Below are 27,892 nucleotides of genomic sequence, written 5' to 3' on the forward strand. Positions count from 1 at the left end.
TGGAATTTGATACCGATAACGAGAAAAACAATAAAAAAGATTGCCTGTAGCCAACATCAATAGACACCCCCTCCCATCAATAATATACCCCAAGAAACAATAGATCTTCCCAGCCACAATAGATGCCCCCAGCAACAAAAGAGCCACCACAAAAAATACCCCCACCCCAGCAACAATAGACTCCCACTAGCAACAATAGATCTCCCAGCAGCCAGAAACAATAGACCCCTCCCTCAACCGTAGATCCCTCCCAACAACAAAAAATCCCCCCATCGACCATGGATCCCCCTAGCAGCCAGCATCAGTAGACCCTCCAGCACACTCTAGTACCCCTTGCATTACATACATTCTGTGCTGAAGGTGTGAAAACTGCGTTCCCTTTGGGAGAAAGCCCTGGTTCTATCCCTCGGGGACACAAGTAGTTCCGTATGGGGAGACAAATAAAGTTATTCTATGACTCATGGTAATGACATGTGACGGAGTGTCCATCTCTGACAACCAGCAATGTGACTTCTGGAGATACGAGGAACAAACTTCGAGGATCACTTCTCATTTCTTCAACAAAAACCACAAAAATCACAACTTTCCCAACAGAGGATCTTCCAGTAATAATGCAAATCTGTATCAAGAAATACCCAACAATGTACAGTGATAGGATCAGTGATCAGAGAAATCCCCCCCTTTTATCATTAAAAAGCCGTCCTTCAGCTCCAATCAGGGACTTTGCCTAGGCTGAGATGATGTCATCAGTCTGCTGTAGGCAGGACGGAACATTTCCCTAGTCTCCCCTCCCCCAGTGATCAGACTGTACATCGTGACTTTGTAGCAAGTCACAAGGTGAGAGGCTGCCGCAGGGGCTGATCTGTTTCAGACATTTGTGAACACAGCCAGGGACTGCACAGGTTCCAGGATGTATATGATTGTGTGATCTCTGAGTCACCACCTTGGTCCAGAAAGTAGTTCATAACCGGTGAAACAGTCACCACGGGAAGCCCATGTGACAGGGTGACAACACAGGAGCATAATTTGGAGGAGGGGACCGAGCGTTGTCACCCTATAACAGGAAGTGCCTGAGAAAGGACCTCCATGGCGGGATCACCAGGGATTATTATAATGAAAGCTGCAGATCTATAATAATGATTTATGAGATAAAGTGAACAAGTTACATTTTCTAGGAGATATCGATGAGTTCTATTGTACAGAGTTGCGGGGTACAAGCTCATCAGCCTAGTGACCCCAGTGGAGTAGATTCCTAGTGACCCCAGTGGAGTAGATTCCTAGTGACCGCAGTGGAGTAGATTCCCAGTAACCCCAGTAGAGTAGATTCCTAGTGACCCCAGTGGAGTAGATTCCTAGTGACCCCAGTGGAGCAGATTCCTAGTGACCCCATTGGAATAGATTCCCAGTAACCCCAGTAGAGTAGATTCCTAGTGACCCCAGTGGAGTAGATTCCTAGTAACCCCAGTGGAGTAGATTCCTAGTGACCCCATTGGAATAGATTCCCAGTGACCCCAGTGGAGTAGATTCCTAGTGACCCCAGTGGAGTAGATTCCTAGTAACCCCAGTGGAGTAGATTCCTAGTGACCCCATTGGAATAGATTCCCAGTGACCCCAGTGGAGTAGATTCCTAGTGACCCCATTGGAATAGATTCCTAGTGACCCCAGTGGAGTAGATTCCTAGTGACCCCAGTGGAGTAGATTCCTAGTGACCCCAGTGGAATAGATTCCCAGTGACCCCAGTGGAGTAGATTCCTAGTGACCCCCAGTGGAGTGAATTCCTAGTGACCCCCAGTGGAGTAGATTCCTAGTGACCCCCAGTGGAGTAGATCCCTAGTGACCCTCATGGAGTAGATTTCTAGTGACCCCAGTGGAGTAGATTCCTAGTGACCCCAGTGGAGCAGATTCCCAGTGACCCCATTGGAATAGATTCCCAGTGACCCCATTAGAATAGACTCCTAGTGACCCCCAGTGGAGTAGATTCCTAGTGACCCCCAACAGAGTAGATTCCCAGTGACACCAAGTGGAGTAGATTTCTAGTGATCTCTAGTGGAGTGAATTCCTAGTGACCCTCAGTGGAGTAGAATCCCAGTGACCCCAGTGGAGTAGATTCCCAGTGACCCCAGTGGAGTAGATTCCCAGTGACCCCCAGTGGAGTAGATTCCCAGTGACCCCAAGTGGAGTGAATTCTTAGTGACCTCCAGTGGGGTAGATTCCTAGTGGCCCCAGTGCAGTAGATTTCTGGTGACCCCAGTGGAGTAGATTCCTAATGATTCCTAGTGGAGTAAATTCCTAGTGACCCCCAGTGGAGTATATTCCTAGTGACCCCAGTATAGTAGATTCCTAGTGACACCAGTAGAGTAGATTCATAGTGACCCCCATTGGAGTAGATTCCTAGTGATCCCTAGTGGAGTGAATTCCTAGTAACCCGCAGTGGAGTCGATTACTAGTGACCCCCAGTGGAGTAGATTCCTAGTGATCCCCAGTGGAGTAGATTCCTAGTGATCCCCAGTGGAGTAGATTCCTAGTGACCCCATTGGAATAGATTTCCAGTGACACCAGTAGAGTAGATTCATAGTGACCCCAGTGGAGTAGATTCCTAGTGATCCCTAGTTGAGTGAATTCCTAGTAACCCTTAGTGGAGTCGATTCCTAGTGACCCCAGTGCATTTAATTCCCAGTGACTCCAGTGGAGTAGATTCCTAGTGACCCCCAGTGGAGTAGAATGCCAGTGACCCCAGTGGAGTAGATTCCCAGTGACCCCAGTGGAGTAGATTCCTAGTGGCCCCCAGTGGTGTAGATTACTAGTGATCCCCAGTGGAGTAGATTCTCAGTGACCCCATTGGAGTATATTTCTAGTGACCCCACTGCAGTAAAATCCCAGTGACCCCAGTGAAGTAGATTCCTAGTGATCCCTAGTGGAGTGAATTACTAGTGACCCCCAGTGAGTAGATTCTTAGTGACCCCAGTATAGTAGATTCCTATTGACACCAGTAGAGTAGATTCATAGTGACCCCCAGTGGAGTAGATTCATAGTGTCCCCAGTGGAGTAGATTCCTAGTGATCCCTAGTGGAGTGAATTCCTAGTAACCCGCAGTGGAGTCGATTACTAGTGACCCCCAGTGGAGTAGATTCCCAGTGACCCCATTGGAGTAGATTCCTAGTGACCCCAGTGCAGTAAAATCCCAGTGACCCCAGTGAAGTAGATTCCTAGTGATCCCTAGTGGAGTGAATTCCTAGTGACCCCCAGTGGAGTAGATTCCTAGTGACCCCAGTATAGTAGATTCCTAGTGACACCACTAGAGTAGATTCATAGTGACCCCAATGGAGTAGATTCCCAGTGACCCCAGTGGAGTAGATTCCTAGTGATCCCTAGTGGAGTGAATTCCTAGTAACCTGCAGTTGAGTCGATTCCTAGTGATCCCAGTGCATTCAATTCCCAGTGACCGCAGTGGAGTAGATTCCGTGTCCCCAGTGGGGTAGATTCCCAGTGACACCAAGTGGAGTAAATTCTTAGTGATCTCCAGTGGAGTAGATTCCTAGTGACCCCAGTAGAGTAAATTCCTAGTGACCCCAGTGAAGTAGATTCCTAGTGATCCCTAGTGAAGTGAATTCCTATTGACCCCCAGTGGAGTAGATTCCCAGGGATCCCAGTTGAATAGATTCCTAGTACACTGAACAGGTGACAATGTTATCACAATACTGACAATCTGTGACATCTTTGGCTTCAGATTTCCCCTTTTAGGTTAAGGAAGCTTCAGAAGAGCTTTAACCATTTCCTGGATGACACCAAGTGCAGTAGATTCCCAGTGACACCAAGCGGAGTAAATTCTTAGTGATCTCCAGTGGAGTGAATTCCTAGTGACCCCAGTGGAGTAGATTACTAGTGACCCCAGTGCAGTAAATTCCCAGTGACCGCAGTGGAGTAGATTCCTAGTGATCCCTAGTGGAGTGAATTCCCAGTCACCCCAGTGGAGTAGATTACCAGTGACCCCCAGTAGAGTAGATTCCTAGTGATCCCATTGGAGTGAATTCCCAGTGACCCCATTGGAATAGATTCCTAGTGACCCCAGTGCACTAAATTCCCAGTGACGCCCGTGGAGTAGATTCCTAGTGATCCCTAGTGGAGTAGATTCCTAGTGACTCAGTGGAGTAGATTCCTAGTGATCCCCAGTGGAGTAGATTCCCAGTGACCCCAGTGGAGTAGATTCCCAGTGACCCAGTGAAGTAGACTCTTAGTGACCCAGTGGAATAGATTCCTAGTGACCCAAGTAGAGTAGATTCCTAGTGACCCAGTGGAGTAGATTCCCAGTGATCCCAGGTGGAGTATATTCTCAGTGATCCCAGTGGCGTAGATTCCTTGTGACCCCCAGTGGCGTAGATTCCTAGTACACTGAACAGGTGACAATTTTATCACAATACTGACAATCTGTGACATTTTTGGCTTCAGATTTCACCTTTTAGGTTGAGGAAGCTTCAGAAGAGCGTTGACCATTTCCATGATGCCATCGAAGATCTGCCCATAGGACAGTTGCTCATAAGGGCACGTTGACGTCATTTACCTGCATGTTGATGTGTTGCCCCTCACTTTAGGAGATGTCCTTTCACTTTGGGAGATGTCCCCTGAATTTGGGAGATATCTCCTCACTTTGGGAGATGTCCTCTCACTTTGGGAGATGTCCCCTTGCTTTGGAGATGTCCCCTTGCTTTGGAGATGTCCCCTTGCTTTGGAGATGTTCTTTCACTTTGGGAGATGTCTCCCTAGTCCTCAATTTGGGAGATGTCCTCTGACTTTTCGGATGCTTCCCCTAACTTTGGAAGATGTCCCCTCACTTTGGGAGATGTCTCCTCACTGTGGGAAATGTCCTTTGACTTTGGAAGACGTCTCTCCACTTTGGGAGGTGTCTCCTCACTTATGAAATGTCCGTTCACTGTGGGAGATGTTTCCTCACTTTGGGAAATGCCCCCTCATTTTGGGAGATGTCTCCTCACTTTGAGAGATGTCCCATGACTTTGGTGTGCACTTTGGAAGATGTCTCCTCACTTTGGGATATGTCCTCTAAATTTGGAAGATGTCCCCTCATTTTGGAAGGCTTCCCCTCACTTTGGGAGACATCCCCTCATTTTGGGAAGTGTCCCCTCCCTCTCTTTGGGAGATGTCCCCTCACTTTGGGAGATGTCCCCTCACTGTTGGGAATTGTCCCCTCACTGTTGGGAGATGTCCCCTCATGTTCAGGACATGAATGATAGGCAAATCCCCCAATGAGACCCAGATGGATTTCTGGCTTTATCAATGACTTTGCTTTTTTATATGTTTGACGTAAAATTTCCATCTTCTTCCCCACATATATCTGATTACTGTCCCAGTTCCCCCCTAAGCACCGAGGATGAGGCCTCAGAGAACACACAACAGACATTAGAGCGTTATATACTACATATATGATATCACACTTTATTTCAGATTAATAAATAGACGTCTCTCTCCACACTGAACATATAACAATGTTATCACAATACTGACAATCGGTGAAATTTCTGGCTCCAGGTTTATAGTTTTAGGTTAGAGAAGCTTCAGTAGAGCTTTGACCATTTCCCCGACACCATCGTAGATCTGGTCCAGTGGACTGTTGCTCATGAAGGCGCAGTTGGTGACCAGTTTGTTTTTGGTGTCCACATGGACCTCATTCACCTGCTTGTTGACGTGTTTACAGCCGAGTTCTTTAATGGCTCCGGCAGTCCCGGCGTACGGCCACCTACATATAGATAGAGAACGATGAATGATCATAGAGATAGAGAGCGATGAATGATCATAGAGGTAGAGGACGATCATAGAGATAGAGAACGATGAATGATCATAGAGATAGAGGACGATCATAGAGATAGAGAACGATGAATGATCATAGAGATAGAGGACGATCATAGAGATAGAGAACGATGAATGATCATAGAGATAGAGGACGATGAACGATCATAGAGACAGAGAACGATGAATGATCATAGAGAATGATGAATAATCATAGAGGTAGAGGACGATGAACGATCATAGAGCTAGAGAGTGATGAATGATCATAGAGAATGATGAATAATCATAGAGATAGAGGACGATGAACGATCATAGAGACAGAGAGTGATGAATGATCATAGAGAATGATGAATAATCATAGAGGTAGAGAACGATGAATGATCATAGACATAGAGAACAATCAACGATCATAGAGATAGAGAATGATGAATGATCATAGAGACAGAGAACGATGAACGATCATAGAGGTAGAGAACGATGAACGATCATAGAGGTAGAGAACGATGAACGATCATAGAAGTAGAGAACGATGAACGATCGTAGAGGTAGAGAACGATGAACGATCATAGAAGTAGAGAACGATGAACGATCATAGAGGTAGAGAACGATGAACGATCATAGAGGTAGAGAACGATCATAGAAGTAGAGAACGATGAACGATCATAGAGGTAGAGAACGATGAACGATCATAGAAGTAGAGAACGATGAACGATCATAGAGGTAGAGAACGATGAACGATCGTAGAGGTAGAGAACGATGAACGATCGTAGAGGTAGAGAACGATGAACGATCATAGAAGTAGAGAACGATGAACGATCATAGAGGTAGAGAACGATGAACGATCATAGAGGTAGAGAACGATGAACGATCATAGAGGTAGAGAACGATGAACGATCATAGAGGTAGAGAACGATGAACGATCATAGAAGTAGAGAACGATGAACGATCGTAGAGGTAGAGAACGATGAACGATCGTAGAGGTAGAGAATGAAGAGGGTGACTTACTTCTCACACTCGGTGTCACAGCCCACGGTGACCTCACATCTTGGGATGAGTTTTGCGGCCAGCACCGGGGAGATGCAGCACAGACCGATCGGCTTATGGCTGGCATGGAAAGATTTAATCGTCTCCTCGATGGGTTTCAGGACGGAGCAGTCCTTCCCCTGCACAGCCCATGTAGACAAATTCTTAGCGACCCCAAAACCACCTGAAGGAAGAAAAATAGCCACCAATCAGCTTTCTGATCACATGATTATATTATTATAATACAACCAAAGATTGTATCCTTTGTAGGTTTGGGGTGGAGAAGGGTTTGTTTTTCTGGTGTAAGTGACCCCAATGGGGCGTAATGACATCACCGCTGGAGATCCACTCCAAATGTTTCTCAGTTTTCCTTTTTTTTTGTTTCAATGAATCAGACCCAAAACTTTATACTGCAAATTGACTGTTATGGAAAGTATGGAAGTGGAATGTTGTTATGGAAAGTATGGAAGTGGAATGTTGTTATGGAAAGTATGGAAGTGGAATGTTGTTATGGAAAGTATGGAAGTGGAATGTTGTTATGGAAAGTATGGAAGTGGAATGTTGTTATGGAAAGTATGGAAGTGGAATGTTGTTATGGAAAGTATGGAAGTGGAATGTTGTTATTTGTTACATTTATATATATATATATTCCTGACAAAGTCTTTTTTATTATTATTTCCCGGCACTAACAAGTAGCTGTAAATACTCGAATAGTAACAATGACAGTATTATTAATATTACAGGAAACTTGCAGTGATGAGAATGCAGGAAAAAACTACCATGAAATAGAATTTGCAAAGCATTTCAAACTTTTAGACAATTTGAAAAAGTAAAATATTTTTCAGTAAATAAAGCAAATTTCACAAGCGAAAAAAAAAGATTGTATCCTTTGTAGGTTTGGGAGTAGAGAAGGGTTTGTTTTTCTAGTGTAAGAGACCCCAATGGGGAGACCACCCTCACTTCCTGTTCTGGGGACAACTGTAATATATTGGATTTCCCCTCACTTCCTGTTCTGGGGACAACTGTAATATATTGGATTTCCCCTCACTTCCTGTTCTGGGGACAACTGTAATATATTGGATTTCCCCTCACTTCCTGTTCTGGGGACAACTGTAATATATTGGATTTCCCCTCACTTCCTGCTCTGGGGACAACTGTAATATATTGGATTTCTCCTCACTTCCTGTTCTGGGGACAACTGTAATATATTGGATTTCCCCTCACTTCCTGTTCTGGGGACAACTGTAATATATTGGATTTCCCCTCACTTCCTGTTCTGGGGACAACTGTAATATATTGGATTTCCCCTCACTTCCTGTTCTGGGGACAACTGTAATATATTGGATTTCCCCTCACTTCCTGCTCTGGGGACAACTGTAATATATTGGATTTCTCCTCACTTCCTGTTCTGGGGACAACTGTAATATATTGGATTTCCCCTCACTTCCTGTTCTGGGGACAACTGTAATATATTGGATTTCCCCTCACTTCCTGTTCTGGGGACAACTGTAATATATTGGATTTCCCCTCACTTCCTGTTCTGGGGACAACTGTAATATATTGGATTTCCCCTCACTTCCTGTTCTGGGGACAACTGTAATATATTGGATTTCCCCTCACTTCCTGCTCTGGGGACAACTGTAATATATTGGATTTCCCCTCACTTCCTGTTCTGGGGACAACTGTAATATATTGGATTTCCCCTCACTTCCTGTTCTGGGGACAACTGTAATATATTGGATTTCCCCTCACTTCCTGTTCTGGGGACAACTGTAATATATTGGATTTCCCCTCACTTCCTGTTCTGGGGACAACTGTAATATATTGGATTTCCCCTCACTTCCTGCTCTGGGGACAACTGTAATATATTGGATTTCCCCTCACTTCCTGTTCTGGGGACAATTGTAATATATTAGTTTATCCATCACATTCTCTGCCAATGACAATCAGGACATGGAGGTAGATTGGGTCTCCCCAGCAACAATGAAGTTTTGTCCGGAGTCACACTTTCCATGTAATGTGGAAATTTCCGGGTGTATTGATTGGCTGCCGTACCCGGTATGATTAGTGCGTCATATTCGCTGACTTTCAGATCTTTCAGGTCGGAGATCTTTCCTCGGGCGATGCGGGCGCTCTCTGTCAGGACATTGCGCTTCTCCTCGGTGGGCTGTCCCTTCACATGGTCCACCACATGCATCTGATCGATGTCCGGGGCGAAGATCGCATACTGCGGGGGAGGAGAACACCACCGACTATTAGTACATAGAGACCCGACATTCCAATACCAGGAAATGACTCCCCCGAAATACACCGAGGAATGGAATCATCATCATCCTCATCACATTCATCATCATCAACCTCATCATTAATATCATCATCATCATCCTCATCATTATCATCATCATTATCATCATCATCATCATCATCATCATCACATTCATCATCATCATCATCATCATCATCATCCTCATTATCATCATCCTTCTCATTTTTAATCATTATCATCCTCACAATCTATAGAGAGGATGTTTCCTTTTCCTATTTCTAGACAAACAAAGATTTGGGGGACACACCCTAAAAAATGTATAAGAGATGGTGCAGCCATAAGACCGAGAGAACAAAAGATTACAGAGCTCATCCAAAAATGATATTTAACTCCTCCTATTTCTCCCCCTCAGTCTCCAGCCCATAAATGTGTTTTCTTATATCAGTCTATATAACAATGTAATAATATAACAATGTAATAATATAACAATGTAATAATATAACAATGTAATAATATAACAATGTAATGATATAATTATGTTTCTAGCAGCGCTTAGATAGCCCCTCCCAGAGGAAATCCCATGATTATTGTAGGCACCCCATGTCTGATCACATGCTGGGGGGGGGACCTTCTATAGGGAACTCTTGTTAGTAAATTCCATTCACATCCATCATATCCTGCAGGCAATCCTTCCTATGAGGAGAGATCAGTACATCCGGCTGATCGCTCTTCATTGTCTTCCTTGCTGGGACTCGGATGGAGGATAATGGGAGGGAATGGGAAGATTCTACTGTCATCTTATTAGCAAAGCAGCCGATACATTGTTCCCATCCCAACCACAGCACTCAGGGTCGTCTTTAATATTGGTTGGACCCCGGGCACACATTTTCTTGCCCCCCTCCATGCAATTTTGCTCTCCACCTGCTCTGAGACATACAATAAATAGCAGCTAGACTCAAAATCAGTTTACTGAATCAGATCAGGCAGCGATTGCAATTGGTTGCCAGAGGTTACAGTGTATCATTACCGCTCACTGACTGGTTGCTAGAGGTTACAGCACACATTACCGCTCACTGATTATTTGCTAGAGGTTACAGCACATGACTTCTGCTTGTTGATTGGTTGCTAGAGATTACAGTACATCAATACTGCTCACTGATTGGTTTCTAGAGGTTACTGGACATCTATACCACTCACTAATTGGTTGCTAGAGGTTACTGACTGCACATTATTACTGCTCACTGATTGGTTCCTAGAGGTTACTGCATATCCTTACCGCTCAGTGATTGGTTGCAAGAGGTTAGTGCACATCATTACTGTTCACTGATTGGTTGCTAAAGGTTACAGCACATCATCTCCTCACTGCCTGCACACCATGGACTGGGGAGGTGAGGGGACCCATCAATAGACATAAAACTCCTAGGGAGTCTAGGACTCCTTGGATCAGTGGCAATGCTGAGGGAGGGGAGGGGTGTGATCAGTGGTAATGCTGGGGGGTTGATGGGATCAGTAGTAGTGGTGGGGGATGGGATTAGTTAGGAGGCAGTATTCTAAATCATGAAGAGCAAAGCTGGGAACCTTTAGCAAGTATATAGTGGGGACAGAGGCATAACTAGAACCTTCAGGGTCCCGGTGCAAGAAACCATGATGGGCCCCCCTGCCATCCGAGCCCCGGGCTACCAATTTTGGGAAGGTATCCATGGACATCCTCCCAAATCCGTGCTTCTCGCATGACTCTTGGGACATGCATCCAGCGCAATCACAGCGGCCCTTTACCATGTGATCAGCTGATGACATGTAAACAGACTTGTCGGTTATCCGCAGCCCTTTCCTCCCCGCTGTGTCTGTGTTAGGAAAGGACGGCCGTTAACTGTCAAGAATGTCAGTAAATTGTTTACACTGATAATCAGTGCCCCAATCATCAGTGCCATCTATCAGTGCCCCAATCATCAGTGCCATCTATCAGTGCCCCAATCATCAGTGCCATCTATCAGTGCCCCAATTATCAGTGCCATCTATCAGTACTCTTCAATTCTGCCCATCAAAGCCCATCAATACTGCCTGAGTTCTGCCTATCAGTGTTCCTCAGTGCCCATCAGTACCACCTATCAGTGCCCATAAATGCCTCCTATCAGTGCCCATTAGTGCCTCCTATCAGTGCTCATCAGTGCCACCTATCAGTGCCCATAAATGCCTCCTATCAGTGCCCATTAGTGCCTCCTATTAGTGTTCATCAGTGCCTTGTATCAGTGCCAATCAGTGCCTTCTATCAGTGATCATCAGTGCCTTTTATCAGTGATCATCAGTGCCTTCTATCAGTGCTCATCAGTGCCTTCTATCAGTGCCTTTTATCAGTGCCCATCAGTGCCTTCTATCAGTGCTCATCAGTGCCTTTTATCAGTGCCCATCAGTGCCTTCTATCAGTGCCCATCAGTGCACATCAGTGCCATCTATCAGTACTCTTCAATTCTGCCCATCAAAGCCCATCAATACTGCCTGAGTTCTGTTCCTCAGTGCCCATCAGTACCACCTATCAGTGCCCATAAATGCCTCCTATCAGTGCTCATCAGTGCCTTCTATCAGTGCTCATCAGTGCCTTCCATCAGTGCTCATCAGTGCCTACTATCAGTGCTCATCAGTGCCTTCTATCAGTGCTCATCAGTGCCTTCTATCAGTGCTCATCAGTGATCATCAGTGCCTACTATCAGTGCTCATCAGTGCCTTCTATCAGTGCTCATCAGTGCCTCCTATCAGTGCCTTCTATCAGTGCCCATCAGTGCCTTCTATTAGTGCTCATCAGTGCCTTCTATTAGTGCTCATCAGTGCCTTCTATCAGTGCCTTCTATCAGTGCCTTCTATCAGTGCCTTCTATCAGTGCTCATCGGTGCCTTCTATCAGTGCTCATCAGTGCCCATCAGTGCCTTCTATCAGTGCCCATCAGTGCACATCAGTGCCTTCTATCAGTGCCTCCTATCAGTGCTCATCAGTGCCTTCTATCAGTGCCCATCAGTGCCTTCTATCAGTGCCCATCAGTGCCTTCTATCAGTGCTCATCAGTGCCTCCTATCAGTGCTCATCAGTGCCTCCTATCAGTGCCCATCAGTGCCTCCTATCAGTGCCCATCAGTGCCTCCTATCAGTGCTCATCAGTGCCTCCTATCAGTGCCCATCAGTGCCTTCTATCAGTGCCCATCAGTGCCTTCTATCAGTGCCTCCTATCAGTGCTCATCAGTGCCTTCTATCAGTGCCCATCAGTGCCTTCTATCAGTGCCCATCAGTGCCTTCTATCAGTGCCCATCAGTGCCTTCTATCAGTGCTCATCAGTGCCTTCTATCAGTGCCTTCTATCAGTGCTCATCAGTGCCTCCTATCAGTGCCCATCAGTGCCTTCTATCAGTGCCTCCTATCAGTGCTCATCAGTGCCTTCTATCAGTGCCTTCTATCAGTGCCTTCTATCAGTGCTCATCAGTGCCTCCTATCAGTGCTCATCAGTGCCTCCTATCAGTGCTCATCAGTGCCTTGAATCAGTGCCCATCAGTGTCTTCTATCAGTGCCTTCTATCAGTGCCCATCAGTGCCTTCTATTAGTGATCATCAGTGCCTTGTATCAGTGCCCATCAGTGCCTCCTATCAGTGCCTTCTATTAGTGCTCATCAGTGCCGTGTATCAGTGCCTTGTATCAGTGCCCATCAGTGCCTTCTATCAGTGCTCATCAGTGCCTTCTATCAGTGCTCATCAGTGCCTTCTATTAGTGCTCATCAGTGCCTTGTATCAGTGCTCATCAGTGCCTTCTATCAGTGCCTTGTATCAGTGCCTTCTATCAGTGCTCATCAGTGCCTTCTATCAGTGCCCATCAGTGCCTTCTATCAGTGCCCATCAGTGCCTTCTATCAGTGCCTTGTATCAGTGCCTTCTATCAGTGCTCATCAGTGCCTTCTATCAGTGCCTCCTATCAGTGCTCATCAGTGCCTTCTATCAGTGCCCATCAGTGCCTTCTATCAGTGCTCATCAGTGCCTCCTATCAGTGCCCATCAGTGCCTTCTATCAGTGCTCATCAGTGCCTTCTATCAGTGCTCATCAGTGCCTCCTATCAGTGCTCATCAGTGCCCATCAGTGTCTTCTATCAGTGCCTTCTATCAGTGCCCATCAGTGCCTTCTATTAGTGATCATCAGTGCCTTGTATCAGTGCCCATCAGTGCCTTCTATCAGTGCTCATCAGTGCCTTGTATCAGTGCCTTCTATCAGTGCCCATCAGTGCCTTCTATCAGTGCCCATCAGTGCCTTCTATCAGTGCCTTCTATCAGTGCCCATCAGTGCCTCCTATCAGCGCCTTCTATTAGTGCTCATCAGTGCCTTCTATTAGTGCTCATCAGTGCCTCCTATCAGCGCCTTCTATCAGTGCTCATCAGTGCCTTATATCAGTGCCTTCTATTAGTGCTCATCAGTGCCTTGTATCAGTGCCTTCTATCAGTGCCTTCTATCAGTGCCCATCAGTGCCTTCTATCAGTGCCTCCTATCAGTGCCCATCAGTGCCTTCTATCAGTGCCCATCAGTGCCTTCTATCAGCGCCTTCTATCAGTGCTCATCAGTGCCTTCTATCAGTGCCCATCAGTGCCTTCTATCAGTGCTCATCAGTGCCTTCTATCAGTGCTCATCAGTGCCTTCTATCAGTGCCCATCAGTGCCTCCTATCAGTGCCTTCTATCAGTGCCCATCAGTGCCTTCTATCAGTGCCTCCTATCAGTGCTGATCAGTGCCTTCTATCAGTGCCCATTAGTGCCTTCTATTAGTGCTCATCAGTGCCTTCTATCAGTGCTCATCAGTGCCTCCTATCAGTGCTCATCAGTGCCTCCTATCAGTGCTCATCAGCGCCTTCTATCAGTGCCCATCAGTGCCTCCTATCAGTGCCCATCAGTGCCTTCTATCAGTGCCTCCTATCAGTGCCTTCTATCAGTGCCCATTAGTGCCTTCTATTAGTGCTCATCAGTGTCTCCTATCAGCGCTCATCAGTGCCTTCTATTAGTGCTCATCAGTGCATTCTATCAGTGCTCATCAGTGCCTTCTATCAGTGCTCATCAGTGCCTTCTATCAGTGCTCATCAGTGCCTTCTATCAGTGCTCATCAGTGCCCATCAGTGTCTTCTATCAGTGCCTTCTATCAGTGCCTTCTATCAGTGCTCATCAGTGCCTTCTATCAGTGCCCATCAGTGCCTTCTATTAGTGATCATCAGTGCCTTGTATCAGTGCCCATCAGTGCCTTCTATCAGTGCTCATCAGTGCCTTCTATCAGTGCTCATCAGTGCCTCCTATCAGCGCCTTCTATCAGTGCTCATCAGTGCCTTCTATCAGTGCCTTCTATCAGTGCTCATCAGTGCCCATCAGTGTCTTCTATCAGTGCCTTCTATCAGTGATCATCAGTGCCTTCTATCAGTGATCATCAGTGCCTTCTATCAGTGCCCATCAGTGCCTTCTATCAGTGCTCATCAGCGCCTTCTATCAGTGCTCATTAGTGCCTTCTATCAGTGCTCATCAGTGCCTTCTATCAGCGCCTTCTATCAGTGCTCATCAGTGCCTTCTATCAGTGCTCATCAGTGCCTTCTATTAGTGCTCATCAGTGCCCATCAGTGTCTTCTATCAGTGCCTTCTATTAGTGCTCATCAGTGCCTCCTATCAGTGCTCATCAGTGCCTCCTATCAGTGCTCATCAGCGCCTTCTATCAGTGCCTTCTATTAGTGCTCATCAGTGCCTTCTATCAGTGCTCAACAGTGCCTTCTATCAGTGCTCATCAGTGCCTTCTATCAGTGCCTTCTATCAGTGCTCATCAGTGCCCATCAGTGTCTTCTATCAGTGCCTTCTATCAGTGATCATCAGTGCCTTCTATCAGTGATCATCAGTGCCTTCTATCAGTGCCCATCAGTGCCTTCTATCAGTGCTCATCAGCGCCTTCTATCAGTGCTCATCAGCGCCTTCTATCAGTGCTCATCAGTGCCTTCTATCAGCGCCTTCTATCAGTGCTCATCAGTGCCTTCTATCAGTGCTCATCAGTGCCTTCTATTAGTGCTCATCAGTGCCCATCAGTGTCTTCTATCAGTGCCTTCTATTAGTGCTCATCAGTGCCTCCTATCAGTGCTCATCAGTGCCTCCTATCAGTGCTCATCAGCGCCTTCTATCAGTGCCTTCTATTAGTGCTCATCAGTGCCTTCTATCAGTGCCTTGTATCAGTGCCTTCTATCAGTGCCTTCTATTAGTGCTCATCAGTGCCTTCTATCAGTGCCTTGTATCAGTGCCTTCTATCAGTGCTCATCAGTGCCCATCAGTGCCTTCTATCAGTGCTCATCAGTGAATGCTATTAATTTCCATCAGTGCCGTCAGCCTTCTCAGGACAGCACGGCTCTGAGCGGAGATCGGTGTCTGTCATGTAACAGTAGCACTGATAGAAGCACTGAAAATTAATGTTCTATTCCCCCCCCCCCCCGTTCCCGTCCTCTCTGGGAGGGGATGAGAGAGAACACACAGCTGATCTCTCCCTTCTCCCCCCTTCCCCCCTTCTGTGTGCTCCCCCTTCTCCCCCTCTCCCCCCTCCTGTGTGCTCCCCCTTCTCCCCCCTCCTGTGTGCTCCCCCTTCTCCCCCCCTTCTGTGTGCTCCCCCTTCTCCCCTCCTGTGTGCTCCCCCTTCTCCCCCCCTCCTGTGTGCTCCCCCTTCTCCCCTCCTGTGTGCTCCCCCTTCTCCCCCCCTCCCCCCTCCTGTGTGCTCCCCCTTCTCCCCCCTCCTGTGTGCTCCCCCCTTCTTCCCCCTCCTGTGTGCTCCCCCTTCTCCCCCCTCCTGTGTGCTCCCCCCTTCTCCCCCCTCCTGTGTGCTCCCCCTTCTCCCCCCTCCTGTGTGCTCCCCCTTCTCCCCCCTCCTGTGTGCTCCCCCTTCTCCCCCCTCCTGTGTGCTCCCCCTTCTCCCCCCTTCCTGTGTGCTCCCCCTTCTCCCCTCCTGTGTGCTCCCCCCTTCTCCCCCTCCTGTGTGCTCCCCCTTCTCCCCCCCCCTCCCCCCTCCTGTGTGCTCCCCCTTCTCCCCCCTCCTGTGTGCTCCCCCCTTCTCCCCCCTCCTGTGTGCTCCCCCCTTTCTCCCCCCCTCCCCCCCTCCTGTGTGCTCCCCCTTCTCCCCCCTCCTGTGTGCTCCCCCTTCTCCCCCCCTCCTGTGTGCTCCCCCTTCTCCCCCCTTCTGTGTGCTCCCCCTTCTCCCCCCTCCTGTGTGCTCCCCCTTCTCCCCTCCTGTGTGCTCCCCCTTCTCCCCCCTTCTGTGTGCTCCCCCTTCTCCCCCCTCCTATGTGCTCCCCCTTCTCCCCCCCTCCCCCCTCCTGTGTGCTCCCCCCTTCTCCCCCCTCCTGTGTGCTCCCCCTTCTCCCCCTTCTCCCCTCCTGTGTGCTCCCCCTTCTCCCCCCCTCCTGTGTGCTCCCCCTTCTCCCCCTTCTCCCCTCCTGTGTGCTCCCCCTTCTCCCCCTTCCCCCCTCCTGTGTGCTCCCCCTTCTCCCCCTTCTCCCCCCTCTCCTCTGTGCTCCTTCACACTTGACTGCTTGCCGAGCACACAGGAGGGGGGAGGGGGAAGAAGGGGGAGCACACAGGAGGGGGGAGAAGGGGGAGCACACAGGAGGGGGGAGAAGGGGGAGCACACTGGAGGGGGGAGGGGGGAAGGGGGAGCACACAGGAGGGGGGAGAAGGGGGAGCAGTGAGATCAGCTGTGTATCCTCTCTCATCCCCTCCCAGAGAGGACGGACGGGCAAATAGAACGTTAATTTCGGTGCTTCTATCAGTGCTACTGTTTCATGACAGACACCGATCTCCACTCAGAGCCGTGAATAGCAACCCCGCTGGGCCCCCGACAGTGGCGGAATGCCAGGGCCCCATCGCAAGTGCGACTGTTGCGAACCGGGTAATTCCGCCACTGAGTGGGGGATTCTACACTGACCACCAATGTAATGGGGAATTTACAATTACCACCAATGTGAGGGGAAATTTACCACTGACCACCATGTAACGGGGGATTTTATACCACCCACCAATATAAAGAGGGATTTCTACACTGACACCAATGTAATAAGAGCATTTACACCAACCACCAGTGTAAGGGGAATATACAATGACCTCCATGTAAGGGGGAATTTACACTGACAACTAATGTCGAGATTTGTACTGACCACCAATGTAAGGTGACACCTCTACACCGACTACCAATGTTAGGGGCAATTATGCACTTACCCACCAATGTAAAGGGAAATGTACACTGATCACCAATGTAATGGGGGATTTTACATCAACAGCCAACAAAGCGGAATTTCTACACTGGCCACCAATGTAAGGGGGGATTTAACACTCACCACCAATTTAAAGGGGGCTTCTACATGAACAACCAATGTAAGGGAGGATTCAACCACAAATGCAAGTTTGATTTTTTTTTTACCAATTACCAATATAAAGAGGAGTTTCTACACTGGCCACCAATGTAATGGGGATTTACACTGACCACCAATGTAATGTGGATTTACACTGACCACCAATGTAATGGGGATTTACACTGACCACCAATGTAATGTGGATTTACACTGACCACTAATATAATAAAAGCATTAAGAGTAACCACCAATGTGAGGAGGGATTTACCCTGACCACCAATGTAAGGAGGGATTTACACTGACCACTAATGTAAGGGGGGCCTTCACACTGGCTACTAGTGTGAATGAAAAGATTGTACACCAAGCCCCAATGTAATGAGAAGATTTACACTGACCACCAATGTAACTGAGACATTTAGCCCGTGTTCACAGTCCTGTGCTCTGACACAGCACGGGACTAAAACTTCAAGGGATAAGGGAATTTAAACTGGGATAGTTGACAAGTATGAGGCGGCTGCTTTGGGCTCCACAACAATGATGGGGCCCAGGGCAGCTGCCCCTTTTGCCCTGCCTTAAAGACGGCCCTGAGAGCACTACCTGCATGGAGTTTGTATGTTCTCCCTAGTATGTGTATGTACTGTATGTGAGTTAGGGGCATTAGATTATTATTATTATTATTATACAGGATTTATATAGCGCCGACAGTTTACGCAGCGATTAGATTGTAAGCTCCTGAGGACAGGGACTGATGTAACTGTACAATATATACGTAACTGTGTGAAATTGACAGCGTTATTGTATGTATTCTCTCTCTCTCTATATATATATATATACTGTATATAGTGTGCAGGAAATACATTCATACATCAAACTGCCCAGATCCACTAATAACACATATGAGAATTTCCGTCACTTACCTGGACTCCGGCCCGACTCAGGTGAACCAACACAGCGGAGGATTCGTGGATCTCACTGCCATCGTACACCCCACATCCCGAGAGGATCACCGCCACCTTCTTAGACATGATGAATGGGAGGAAGGTACAAAGGTCACCTTACAAGAGCCGAGCTGACACCAAGGACTGAGACACCGAGGACTGAGACAGGTGAGACTCCGAGGACTGAGACACCGAGGACTGAGACAGGTGAGACTCCGAGGACTGAGACAGGTGAGACTCCGAGGACTGAGACAGGTGAGACTCCGAGGACTGAGACAGGTGAGACTCCGAGGACTGAGACAGGTGAGACTCCGAGGACTGAGACACCGAGGACTGAGACAGGTGAGACTCCAAGGACTGAGACACCGAGTGCTGAGACAGGTGAGACTCCGAGGACTGAGACACCGAGGACTGAGACAGGTGAGACTCCGAGGACTGAGACAGGTGAGACTCCGAGGACTGAGACACCGAGGACTGAGACAGGTGAGACTCCGAGGACTGAGACAGGTGAGACTCCGAGGACTGAGACAGGTGAGACTCCGAGGACTGAGACAGGTGAGACTCCGAGGACTGAGACAGGTGAAACTCCGAGGACTGAGACAGGTGAGACTCCGAGGACTGAGACACCGAGGACTGAGACAGGGGAAACTCCGAGGACTGAGACACCGAGGACTGAGATAGGTGAGACTCCGAGGACTGAGACACCGAGGGCTGAGACAGGTCAGACTCCGAGGACTGAGACAGGTGAGACTCCGAGGACTGAGACAGGTGAGACTCCGAGGACTGAGACAGGTGAGACTCCGAGGACTGAGACAGGTGAGACACCGAGGACTGAGACAGGTGAGACTCCGAGGACTGAGACACCGAGGACTGAGACAAGTGAGACCCCGAGGACTGAGACAGGTGAGACTCCGAGGACTGAGACACCGAGGACTAAGACAGGTGAGACTCCGAGGACTGAGACAGGTGAGACTCCGAGGACTGAGACAGGTGAGACTCCGAGGACTGAGACAGGTGAGACACCGAGGACTGAGACAGGTGAGACTCCGAGGACTGAGACACCGAGGACTAAGACAGGTGAGACTCCGAGGACTGAGACAAGTGAGACTCCGAGGACTGAGACAGGTGAGACTCCGAGGACTGAGACAGGTGAGACTCCGAGGACTGAGACACCGAGGACTAAGACAGGTGAGACTCCGAGGACTGAGACAAGTGAGACCCCGAGGACTGAGACAGGTGAGACTCCGAGGACTGAGACAGGTGAGACTCCGAGGACTGAGACACCGAGGACTGAGACAGGTGAGACTCCGAGGACTGAGACAGGTGAGACTCCGAGGACTGAGACAGGTGAGACACCGAGGACTGAGACAGGTGAGACACCGAGGACTGAGACAGGTGAGACTCCGAGGACTGAGACAGGTGAGACTCCGAGGACTGAGACAGGTGAGACTCCGAGGACTGAGACAGGTGAGACTCCGAGGACTGAGACAGGTGAGACTCCGAGGACTGAGACAGGTGAGACTCCGAGGACTGAGACAGGTGAGACTCCGAGGACTGAGACAGGTGAGACTCCGAGGACTGAGACAGGTGAGACTCCGAGGACTGAGACAGGTGAGACTCTGCAGACAGACAGGTGAGACTCGTCTTTATATACACAGCACAGAGGAGTCGGGGAGCCACGCCTACCAGGGAACAAAAGCCGTCTGTACTTCCTCTGTATCTGCAAAGTCATAACAAGGAAGAGAAATTCTCACCCAGTTCACCATTTCCCTCACCGCCTGTAATTAGCAGTTAGTGGTGATTAGTCTGATGTTTCATAACTTCTCCAACCTCCAACCTGACCCCTGTACTCTGCATTACTTACTCCTGACCCCTGTACTCTGCATTACTTACTCCTGACCCCTGTACTCTGCATTACTTACTCCTGACCCCTGTACTCTGCATTACTTACTCCTGACCCCTGTACTCTGCATTACTTACTCCTGACCCCTGTACTCTGCATTACTTACTCCTGACCCCTGTACTCTGCATTACTTACTCCTGACCCCTGTACTCTGCATTACTTACACCTGACCCCTGTACTCTGTATTACTTACTCCTGACCCCTGTACTCTGCATTACTTACACCTGACCCCTGTACTCTGCATTACTTACTCCTGACCCCTGTACTCTGTATTACTTACTCCTGACCCCTGTACTCTGTATTACTTACTCCTGACCCCTGTACTCTGCATTACTTACTCCTGACCCCTGTACTCTGCATTACTTACCTCCTGACCCCTGTACTCTGCATTACTTACTCCTGACCCCTGTACTCTGCATTACTTACTCCTGACCCCTGTACTCTGCATTACTTACTCCTGACCCCTGTACTCTGCATTAATTACTCCTGACCCCTGTACTCTGCATTACTTACTCCTGACCCCCTGTACTCTGCATTACTTACTCCTGACCCCTGCACTCTGCATTACGTCACCTGACCCCTGTACTCTGCATTACTTACTCCTGACCCCTGTACTCTGCATTACTTACTCCTGACCCCTGTACTCTGCATTACTTACTCCTGACCCCTGTACTCTGCATTAATTACTCCTGACCCCTGTACTCTGCATTACTTACTCCTGACCCCTGTACTCTGCATTACTTACTCCTGACCCCTGTACTCTGCATTACTTACTCCTGACCCCTGTACTCTGCATTACTTACTCCTGACCCCTGTACTCTGCATTACTTACTCCTGACCCCTGTACTCTGCATTACTTACTCCTGACCCCTGTACTCTGCATTAATTACTCCTGACCCCTGTACTCTGCATTACTTACTCCTGACCCCTGTACTCTGCATTACTTACTCCTGATCCCTGTACTCTGCATTACTTACTCCTGACCCCTGTACTCTGCATTACTTACTCCTGACCCCTGTACTCTGCATTACTTACTCCTGACCCCTGTACTCTGCATTACTTACTCCTGACCCCTGTACTCTGCATTACTTACTCCTGATCCCTGTACTCTGCATTACTTACTCCTGACCCCTGTACTCTGCATTACTCACTCCTGACCCCTGCACTCTGCATTACGTCACCTGACCCCTGTACTCTGCATTACTTACTCCTGACCCCTGTACTCTGCATTACTTACTCCTGACCCCTGTACTCTGCATTACTTACTCCTGACCCCTGTACTCTGCATTACTTACTCCTGACCCCTGTACTCTGCATTACTCACCTCCTGACCCCTGCACTCTGCATTACGTCACCTGACCCCTGTACTCTGCATTACTTACTCCTGACCCCTGTACTCTGCATTACTTACTCCTGACCCCTGTACTCTGCATTACTTACTCCTGACCCCTGTACTCTGCATTACTTACTCCTGACCCCTGTACTCTGCATTACTTACTCCTGACCCCTGTACTCTGCATTACTTACTCCTGATCCCTGTACTCTGCATTACTCACTCCTGACCCCTGTACTCTGTATTACTTACTCCTGACCCCTGTACTCTGCATTACTCACTCCTGACCCCTGCACTCTGCATTACGTCACCTGACCCCTGTACTCTGCATTACTTACTCCTGACCCCTGTACTCTGCATTACTTACTCCTGACCCCTGTACTCTGCATTACTTACTCCTGACCCCTGTACTCTGCATTACTCACTCCTGACCCCTGTACTCTGCATTACTTACTCCTGACCCCTGTACTCTGCATTACTTACTCCTGACCCCTGTACTCTGCATTACTTACTCCTGACCCCTGTACTCTGTATTACTTACTCCTGACCCCTGTACTCTGCATTACTTACTCCTGACCCCTGCACTCTGCATTACTTACTCCTGACCCCTGTACTCTGCATTACTTACTCCTGACCCCTGTACTCTGCATTACTTACTCCTGACCCCTGTACTCTGCATTACTTACTCCTGACCCCTGTACTCTGCATTACTTACTCCTGATCCCTGTACTCTGCATTACTCACTCCTGACCCCTGCACTCTGCATTACGTCACCTGACCCCTGTACTCTGCATTACTTACTCCTGACCCCTGTACTCTGCATTACTTACTCCTGACCCCTGTACTCTGCATTACTTACTCCTGACCCCTGCACTCTGCATTACTTACTCCTGACCCCTGCACTCTGCATTACTTACTCCTGACCCCTGCACTCTGCATTACTTACTCCTGACCCCTGCACTCTGCATTACTTACTCCTGACCCCTGTACTCTGCATTACTTACTCCTGACCCCTGTACTCTGCATTACTTACTCCTGACCCCTGTACTCTGCATTACTTACTACTGACCCCTGTACTCTGCATTACTTACTCCTGATCCCTGTACTCTGCATTACTCACTCCTGACCCCTGCACTCTGCATTACGTCACCTGACCCCTGTACTCTGCATTACTTACTCCTGACCCCTGTACTCTGCATTACTTACTACTGACCCCTGTACTCTGCATTACTTACTCCTGATCCCTGTACTCTGCATTACTCACTCCTGACCCCTGCACTCTGCATTACGTCACCTGACCCCTGTACTCTGCATTACTTACTCCTGACCCCTGTACTCTGCATTACTTACTACTGACCCCTGTACTCTGCATTACTCACTCCTGACCCCTGTACTCTGCATTACTTACTCCTGACCCCTGTACTCTGCATTACTTACTCCTGACCCCTGTACTCTGCATTACTTACTCCTGACCCCTGTACTCTGCATTACCTACTCCTGACCCCTGTACTCTGCATTACTTACTCCTGATCCCTGTACTCTGCATTACTCACTCCTGACCCCTGCACTCTGCATTACGTCACCTGACCCCTGTACTCTGCATTACTTACTCCTGACCCCTGTACTCTGCATTACTTACTCCTGACCCCTGTACTCTGCATTACTTACTCCTGACCCCTGTACTCTGCATTACTCACTCCTGACCCCTGCACTCTGCATTACGTCACCTGACCCCTGTACTCTGCATTACTTACTCCTGACCCCTGTACTCTGTATTACTTACTCCTGACCCCTGTACTCTGCATTACTTACTCCTGACCCCTGTACTCTGCATTACTTACTCCTGACCCCTGTACTCTGCATTACTTACTCCTGACCCCTGTACTCTGCATTACTCACTCCTGACCCCTGTACTCTGCATTACTTACTCCTGACCCCTGTACTCTGCATTACTTACTCCTGACCCCTGTACTCTGCATTACTTACTCCTGACCCCTGTACTCTGCATTACTCACTCCTGACCCCTGTACTCTGTATTACTTACTCCTGACCCCTGTACTCTGCATTACTTACTCCTGACCCCTGTACTCTGCATTACTTACTCCTAACCCCTGTACTCTGCATTACTCACTCCTGACCCCTGTACTCTGTATTACTTACTCCTGACCCCTGCACTCTGCATTACTTACTCCTGACCCCTGTACTCTGCATTACTTACTCCTGACCCCTGTACTCTGCATTACTTACTCCTGACCCCTGTACTCTGCATTACTTACTCCTGACCCCTGCACTCTGCATTACGTCACCTGACCCCTGTACTCTGCATTACTTACTCCTGACCCCTGTACTCTGCATTACTCACTCCTGACCCCTGCACTCTGCATTACGTCACCTGACCCCTGTACTCTGCATTACTTACTCCTGACCCCTGTACTCTGCATTACTTACTCCTGACCCCTGTACTCTGCATTACTTACTCCTGACCCCTGTACTCTGCATTACTTACTCCTGACCCCTGTACTCTGCATTACTTACTCCTGATCCCTGTACTCTGCATTACTCACTCCTGACCCCTGTACTCTGCATTACTCACTCCTGACCCCTGTACTCTGCATTACTTACTCCTGACCCCTGTACTCTGCATTACTTACTCCTGACCCCTGCACTCTGCATTACGTCACCTGACCCCTGTACTCTGCATTACTTACTCCTGACCCCTGTACTCTGCATTACTCACTCCTGACCCCTGTACTCTGCATTACTTACTCCTGACCCCTGTACTCTGCATTACTTACTCCTGACCCCTGTACTCTGCATTACTTACTCCTAACCCCTGTACTCTGCATTACTCACTCCTGACCCCTGTACTCTGTATTACTTACTCCTGACCCCTGCACTCTGCATTACTTACTCCTGACCCCTGTACTCTGCATTACTTACTCCTGACCCCTGTACTCTGCATTACTTACTCCTGACCCCTGTACTCTGCATTACTTACTCCTGACCCCTGCACTCTGCATTACGTCACCTGACCCCTGTACTCTGCATTACTTACTCCTGACCCCTGTACTCTGCATTACTCACTCCTGACCCCTGCACTCTGCATTACGTCACCTGACCCCTGTACTCTGCATTACTTACTCCTGACCCCTGTACTCTGCATTACTTACTCCTGACCCCTGTACTCTGCATTACTTACTCCTGACCCCTGTACTCTGCATTACTTACTCCTGACCCCTGTACTCTGCATTACTTACTCCTGATCCCTGTACTCTGCATTACTCACTCCTGACCCCTGTACTCTGCATTACTCACTCCTGACCCCTGTACTCTGCATTACTCACTCCTGACCCCTGCACTCTGCATTACGTCACCTGACCCCTGTACTCTGCATTACTTACTCCTGACCCCTGTACTCTGCATTACTTACTCCTGATCCCTGTACTCTGCATTACTCACTCCTGACCCCTGCACTCTGCATTACGTCACCTGACCCCTGTACTCTGCATTACTTACTCCTGACCCCTGTACTCTGCATTACTTACTCCTGACCCCTGTACTCTGCATTACTTACTCCTGACCCCTGTACTCTGCATTACTTACTCCTGACCCCTGTACTCTGCAATACTTACTCCTGACCCCTGCACTCTGCATTACTTACTCCTGACCCCTGCACTCTGCATTACTTACTCCTGACCCCTGTACTCTGCATTACTTACTCCTGACCCCTGTACTCTGCATTACTTACTCCTGACCCCTGTACTCTGCATTACTCACTCCTGACCCCTGTGCTCTGCATTACTTACTCCTGACCCCTGTACTCTGCATTACTTACTACTGACCCCTGTACTCTGCATTACTTACTACTGACCCCTGTACTCTGCAATACTTACTCCTGACCCCTGTACTCTGTATTACTTACTCCTGACCCCTGTACTCTGCATTACTTACTCCTGACCCCTGTACTCTGTATTACTTACTCCTGACCCCTGTACTCTGCATTACTTACTCCTGACCCCTGTACTCTGTATTACTTACTCCTGACCCCTGCACTCTGCATTACTTACTCCTGATCCCTGTACTCTGCATTACTTACTCCTGACCCCTGTACTCTGCATTACTTACTCCTGACCCCTGTACTCTGCATTACTTACTCCTGACCCCTGCACTCTGCATTACTTACTCCTGACCCCTGTACTCTGCATTACTTACTCCTGACCCCTGTACTCTGCATTACTTACTCCTGATCCCTGTACTCTGCATTACTTACTCCTGACCCCTGCACTCTGCATTACTTACTACTGACCCCTGTACTCTGCATTACTTACTCCTGACCCCTGTACTCTGCATTACTTACTACTGACCCCTGCACTCTGCATTACTTACTCCTGACCCCTGTACTCTGTATTACTTACTCCTGATCCCTGTACTCTGCATTACTTACTACTGACCCCTGTACTCTGCATTACTTACTACTGACCCCTGCACTCTGCATTACTTACTCCTGACCCCTGTACTCTGTATTACTTACTCCTGACCCCTGTACTCTGCATTACTTACTACTGACCCCTGTACTCTGCATTACTTACTACTGACCCCTGCACTCTGCATTACTTACTCCTGACCCCTGTACTCTGTATTACTAACTCCTGACCCCTGTACTCTGCAATACTTACTCCTGACCCCTGCACTCTGCATTACTTACTCCTGACCCCTGTACTCTGCATTACTCACTCCTGACCCCTGCACTCTGTATTACTTACTCCTGACCCCTGTACTCTGCATTACTTACTCCTGACCGATGTACTCTGCATTACTTACTCCTGACCCCTGTACTCTGCATTACTTACTACTGACCCCTGTACTCTGTATTACTTACTCCTGACCCCTGCACTCTGCATTACTTACTCCTGACCCCTGTACTCTGTATTACTTACTCCTGACCCCTGTACTCTGCATTACTTACTCCTGACCCCTGTACTCTGCATTACTTACTCCTGACCCCTGTACTCTGCAATACTTACTCCTGACCCCTGCACTCTGCATTACTTACTCCTGACCCCTGTACTCTGCATTACTTACTCCTGACCCCTGTACTCTGCATTACTTACTACTGACCCCTGTACTCTGCATTACTTACTACTGACCCCTGTACTCTGCATTACTTACTCCTGACCCCTGTACTCTGCATTACTTACTACTGACCCCTGTACTCTGCATTACTTACTACTGACCCCTGTACTCTGCATTACTTACTCCTGACCCCTGTACTCTGCATTAATTACTCCTGACCCCCGTACTCTGTATTACTTACTCCTGACCCCTGTACTCTGCATTACTTACTCCTGACCGATGTACTCTGCATTACTTACTCCTGACCCCTGTACTCTGCATTACTTACTCCTGACCCCTGTACTCTGTATTACTTACTCCTGACCCCTGTACTCTGCATTACTCACTCCTGACCCCTGTACTCTGTATTACTTACTCCTGACCCCTGTACTCTGCATTACTCACTCCTGACCCCTGTACTCTGCAATACTTACTTCTGACTTCTCTACTCTGCATTACTTACTCCTAACCCCTGTACTCTGCATTACTTACTCCTGACCCCTGTACTCTGCATTACTTACTCCTGACCCCTGTACTCTGCATTACTTACTCCTGACCCCTGTACTCTGCATTACTTACTCCTGACCCCTGTACTCTGCATTACTTACTCCTGATCCCTGTACTCTGCATTACTTACTCCTGATCCCTGTACTCTGCATTACTTACTCCTGATCCCTGTACTCTGTATTACTTACTCCTGACCCCTGTACTCTGCATTACTTACTCCTGACCCCTGTACTCTGCATTACTTACTCCTGACCCCTGTACTCTGCATTACTTACTCCTGACCCCTGTACTCTGCATCACTTACTCCTAACCCCTGTACTCTGCATTACTTACTTCTGACCACTACACTCTGCATTACATACCCCTGACCCCTGCACTACTTACTCCTGATCCCTGGACTTTGTATTACTTACTCCTGAACCGTGTACCCTGCATTACTTACTCCTGACCCCTGCACTCTGCATTACTTACTCCTGACCCCTGTACTCTGTACATTACATACTCCTGACCCCTGTACTCTGCATTACTTACCTCTGACCTCTGCACTCTGCATTACCTTCTACTGACCCCTGGACTCTGCATTACCTTCTACTGACCCCTGTACTCTGCATTACTTACTCCTGACCCCTGTACTCTGCAT

The 27,892-nt window shown here is 48.4% G+C and overlaps 2 protein-coding genes across 4 annotated transcripts in view; both read right to left on the reverse strand.

Moving 5' to 3' along the window:
- Positions 1–5,420: 5,420 nt before the first annotated feature.
- LOC141108854 (putative glutamine amidotransferase-like class 1 domain-containing protein 3B, mitochondrial) overlaps positions 5,421–27,892 on the reverse strand; it is a 52,504-nt gene continuing 30,032 nt past the window's right edge. For 2 of the 3 annotated variants that reach the window (XM_073600824.1, XM_073600822.1), the window contains 3 exons: positions 8,878–9,049; positions 6,805–7,006; positions 5,421–5,749 (listed from right to left, as the gene is read on the reverse strand). In XM_073600824.1, the coding sequence (XP_073456925.1) occupies positions 5,557–5,749; positions 6,805–7,006; positions 8,878–9,019 (537 nt within the window). In that variant the 5' untranslated portion in view covers positions 9,020–9,049 and the 3' untranslated portion in view covers positions 5,421–5,556. Of the gene's footprint in view, positions 5,750–6,804; positions 7,007–8,877; positions 9,050–18,376; positions 18,511–27,892 lie in introns of those variants that run through there. The other variant, XM_073600821.1, reaches the window with a different exon arrangement.
- LOC141109045 (uncharacterized) lies at positions 18,515–20,163 on the reverse strand. The gene is made up of 3 exons (XM_073601000.1): positions 20,152–20,163; positions 18,818–19,330; positions 18,515–18,700 (listed from the first exon to the last, which is right to left on the reverse strand). Exons 1-3 carry the CDS (start codon positions 20,161–20,163, stop codon positions 18,515–18,517), a joined length of 711 nt encoding a protein of 236 aa, XP_073457101.1.

The sequence above is a fragment of the Aquarana catesbeiana genome, linkage group LG09 (assembly GCF_042186555.1).
Source record: "Aquarana catesbeiana isolate 2022-GZ linkage group LG09, ASM4218655v1, whole genome shotgun sequence".
Taxonomy (NCBI): Eukaryota; Metazoa; Chordata; class Amphibia; order Anura; family Ranidae; genus Aquarana; species Aquarana catesbeiana.

Coding starts and splice junctions, on each gene's coding strand:
- LOC141109045 (XM_073601000.1), bottom strand. Junction 18,701..18,817: donor CTCAGTCCTCGGAGTCTCAC/CTGTCTCAGTCC, acceptor TCGGAGTCTCAC/CTGTCTCAGTCCTCGGAGTC.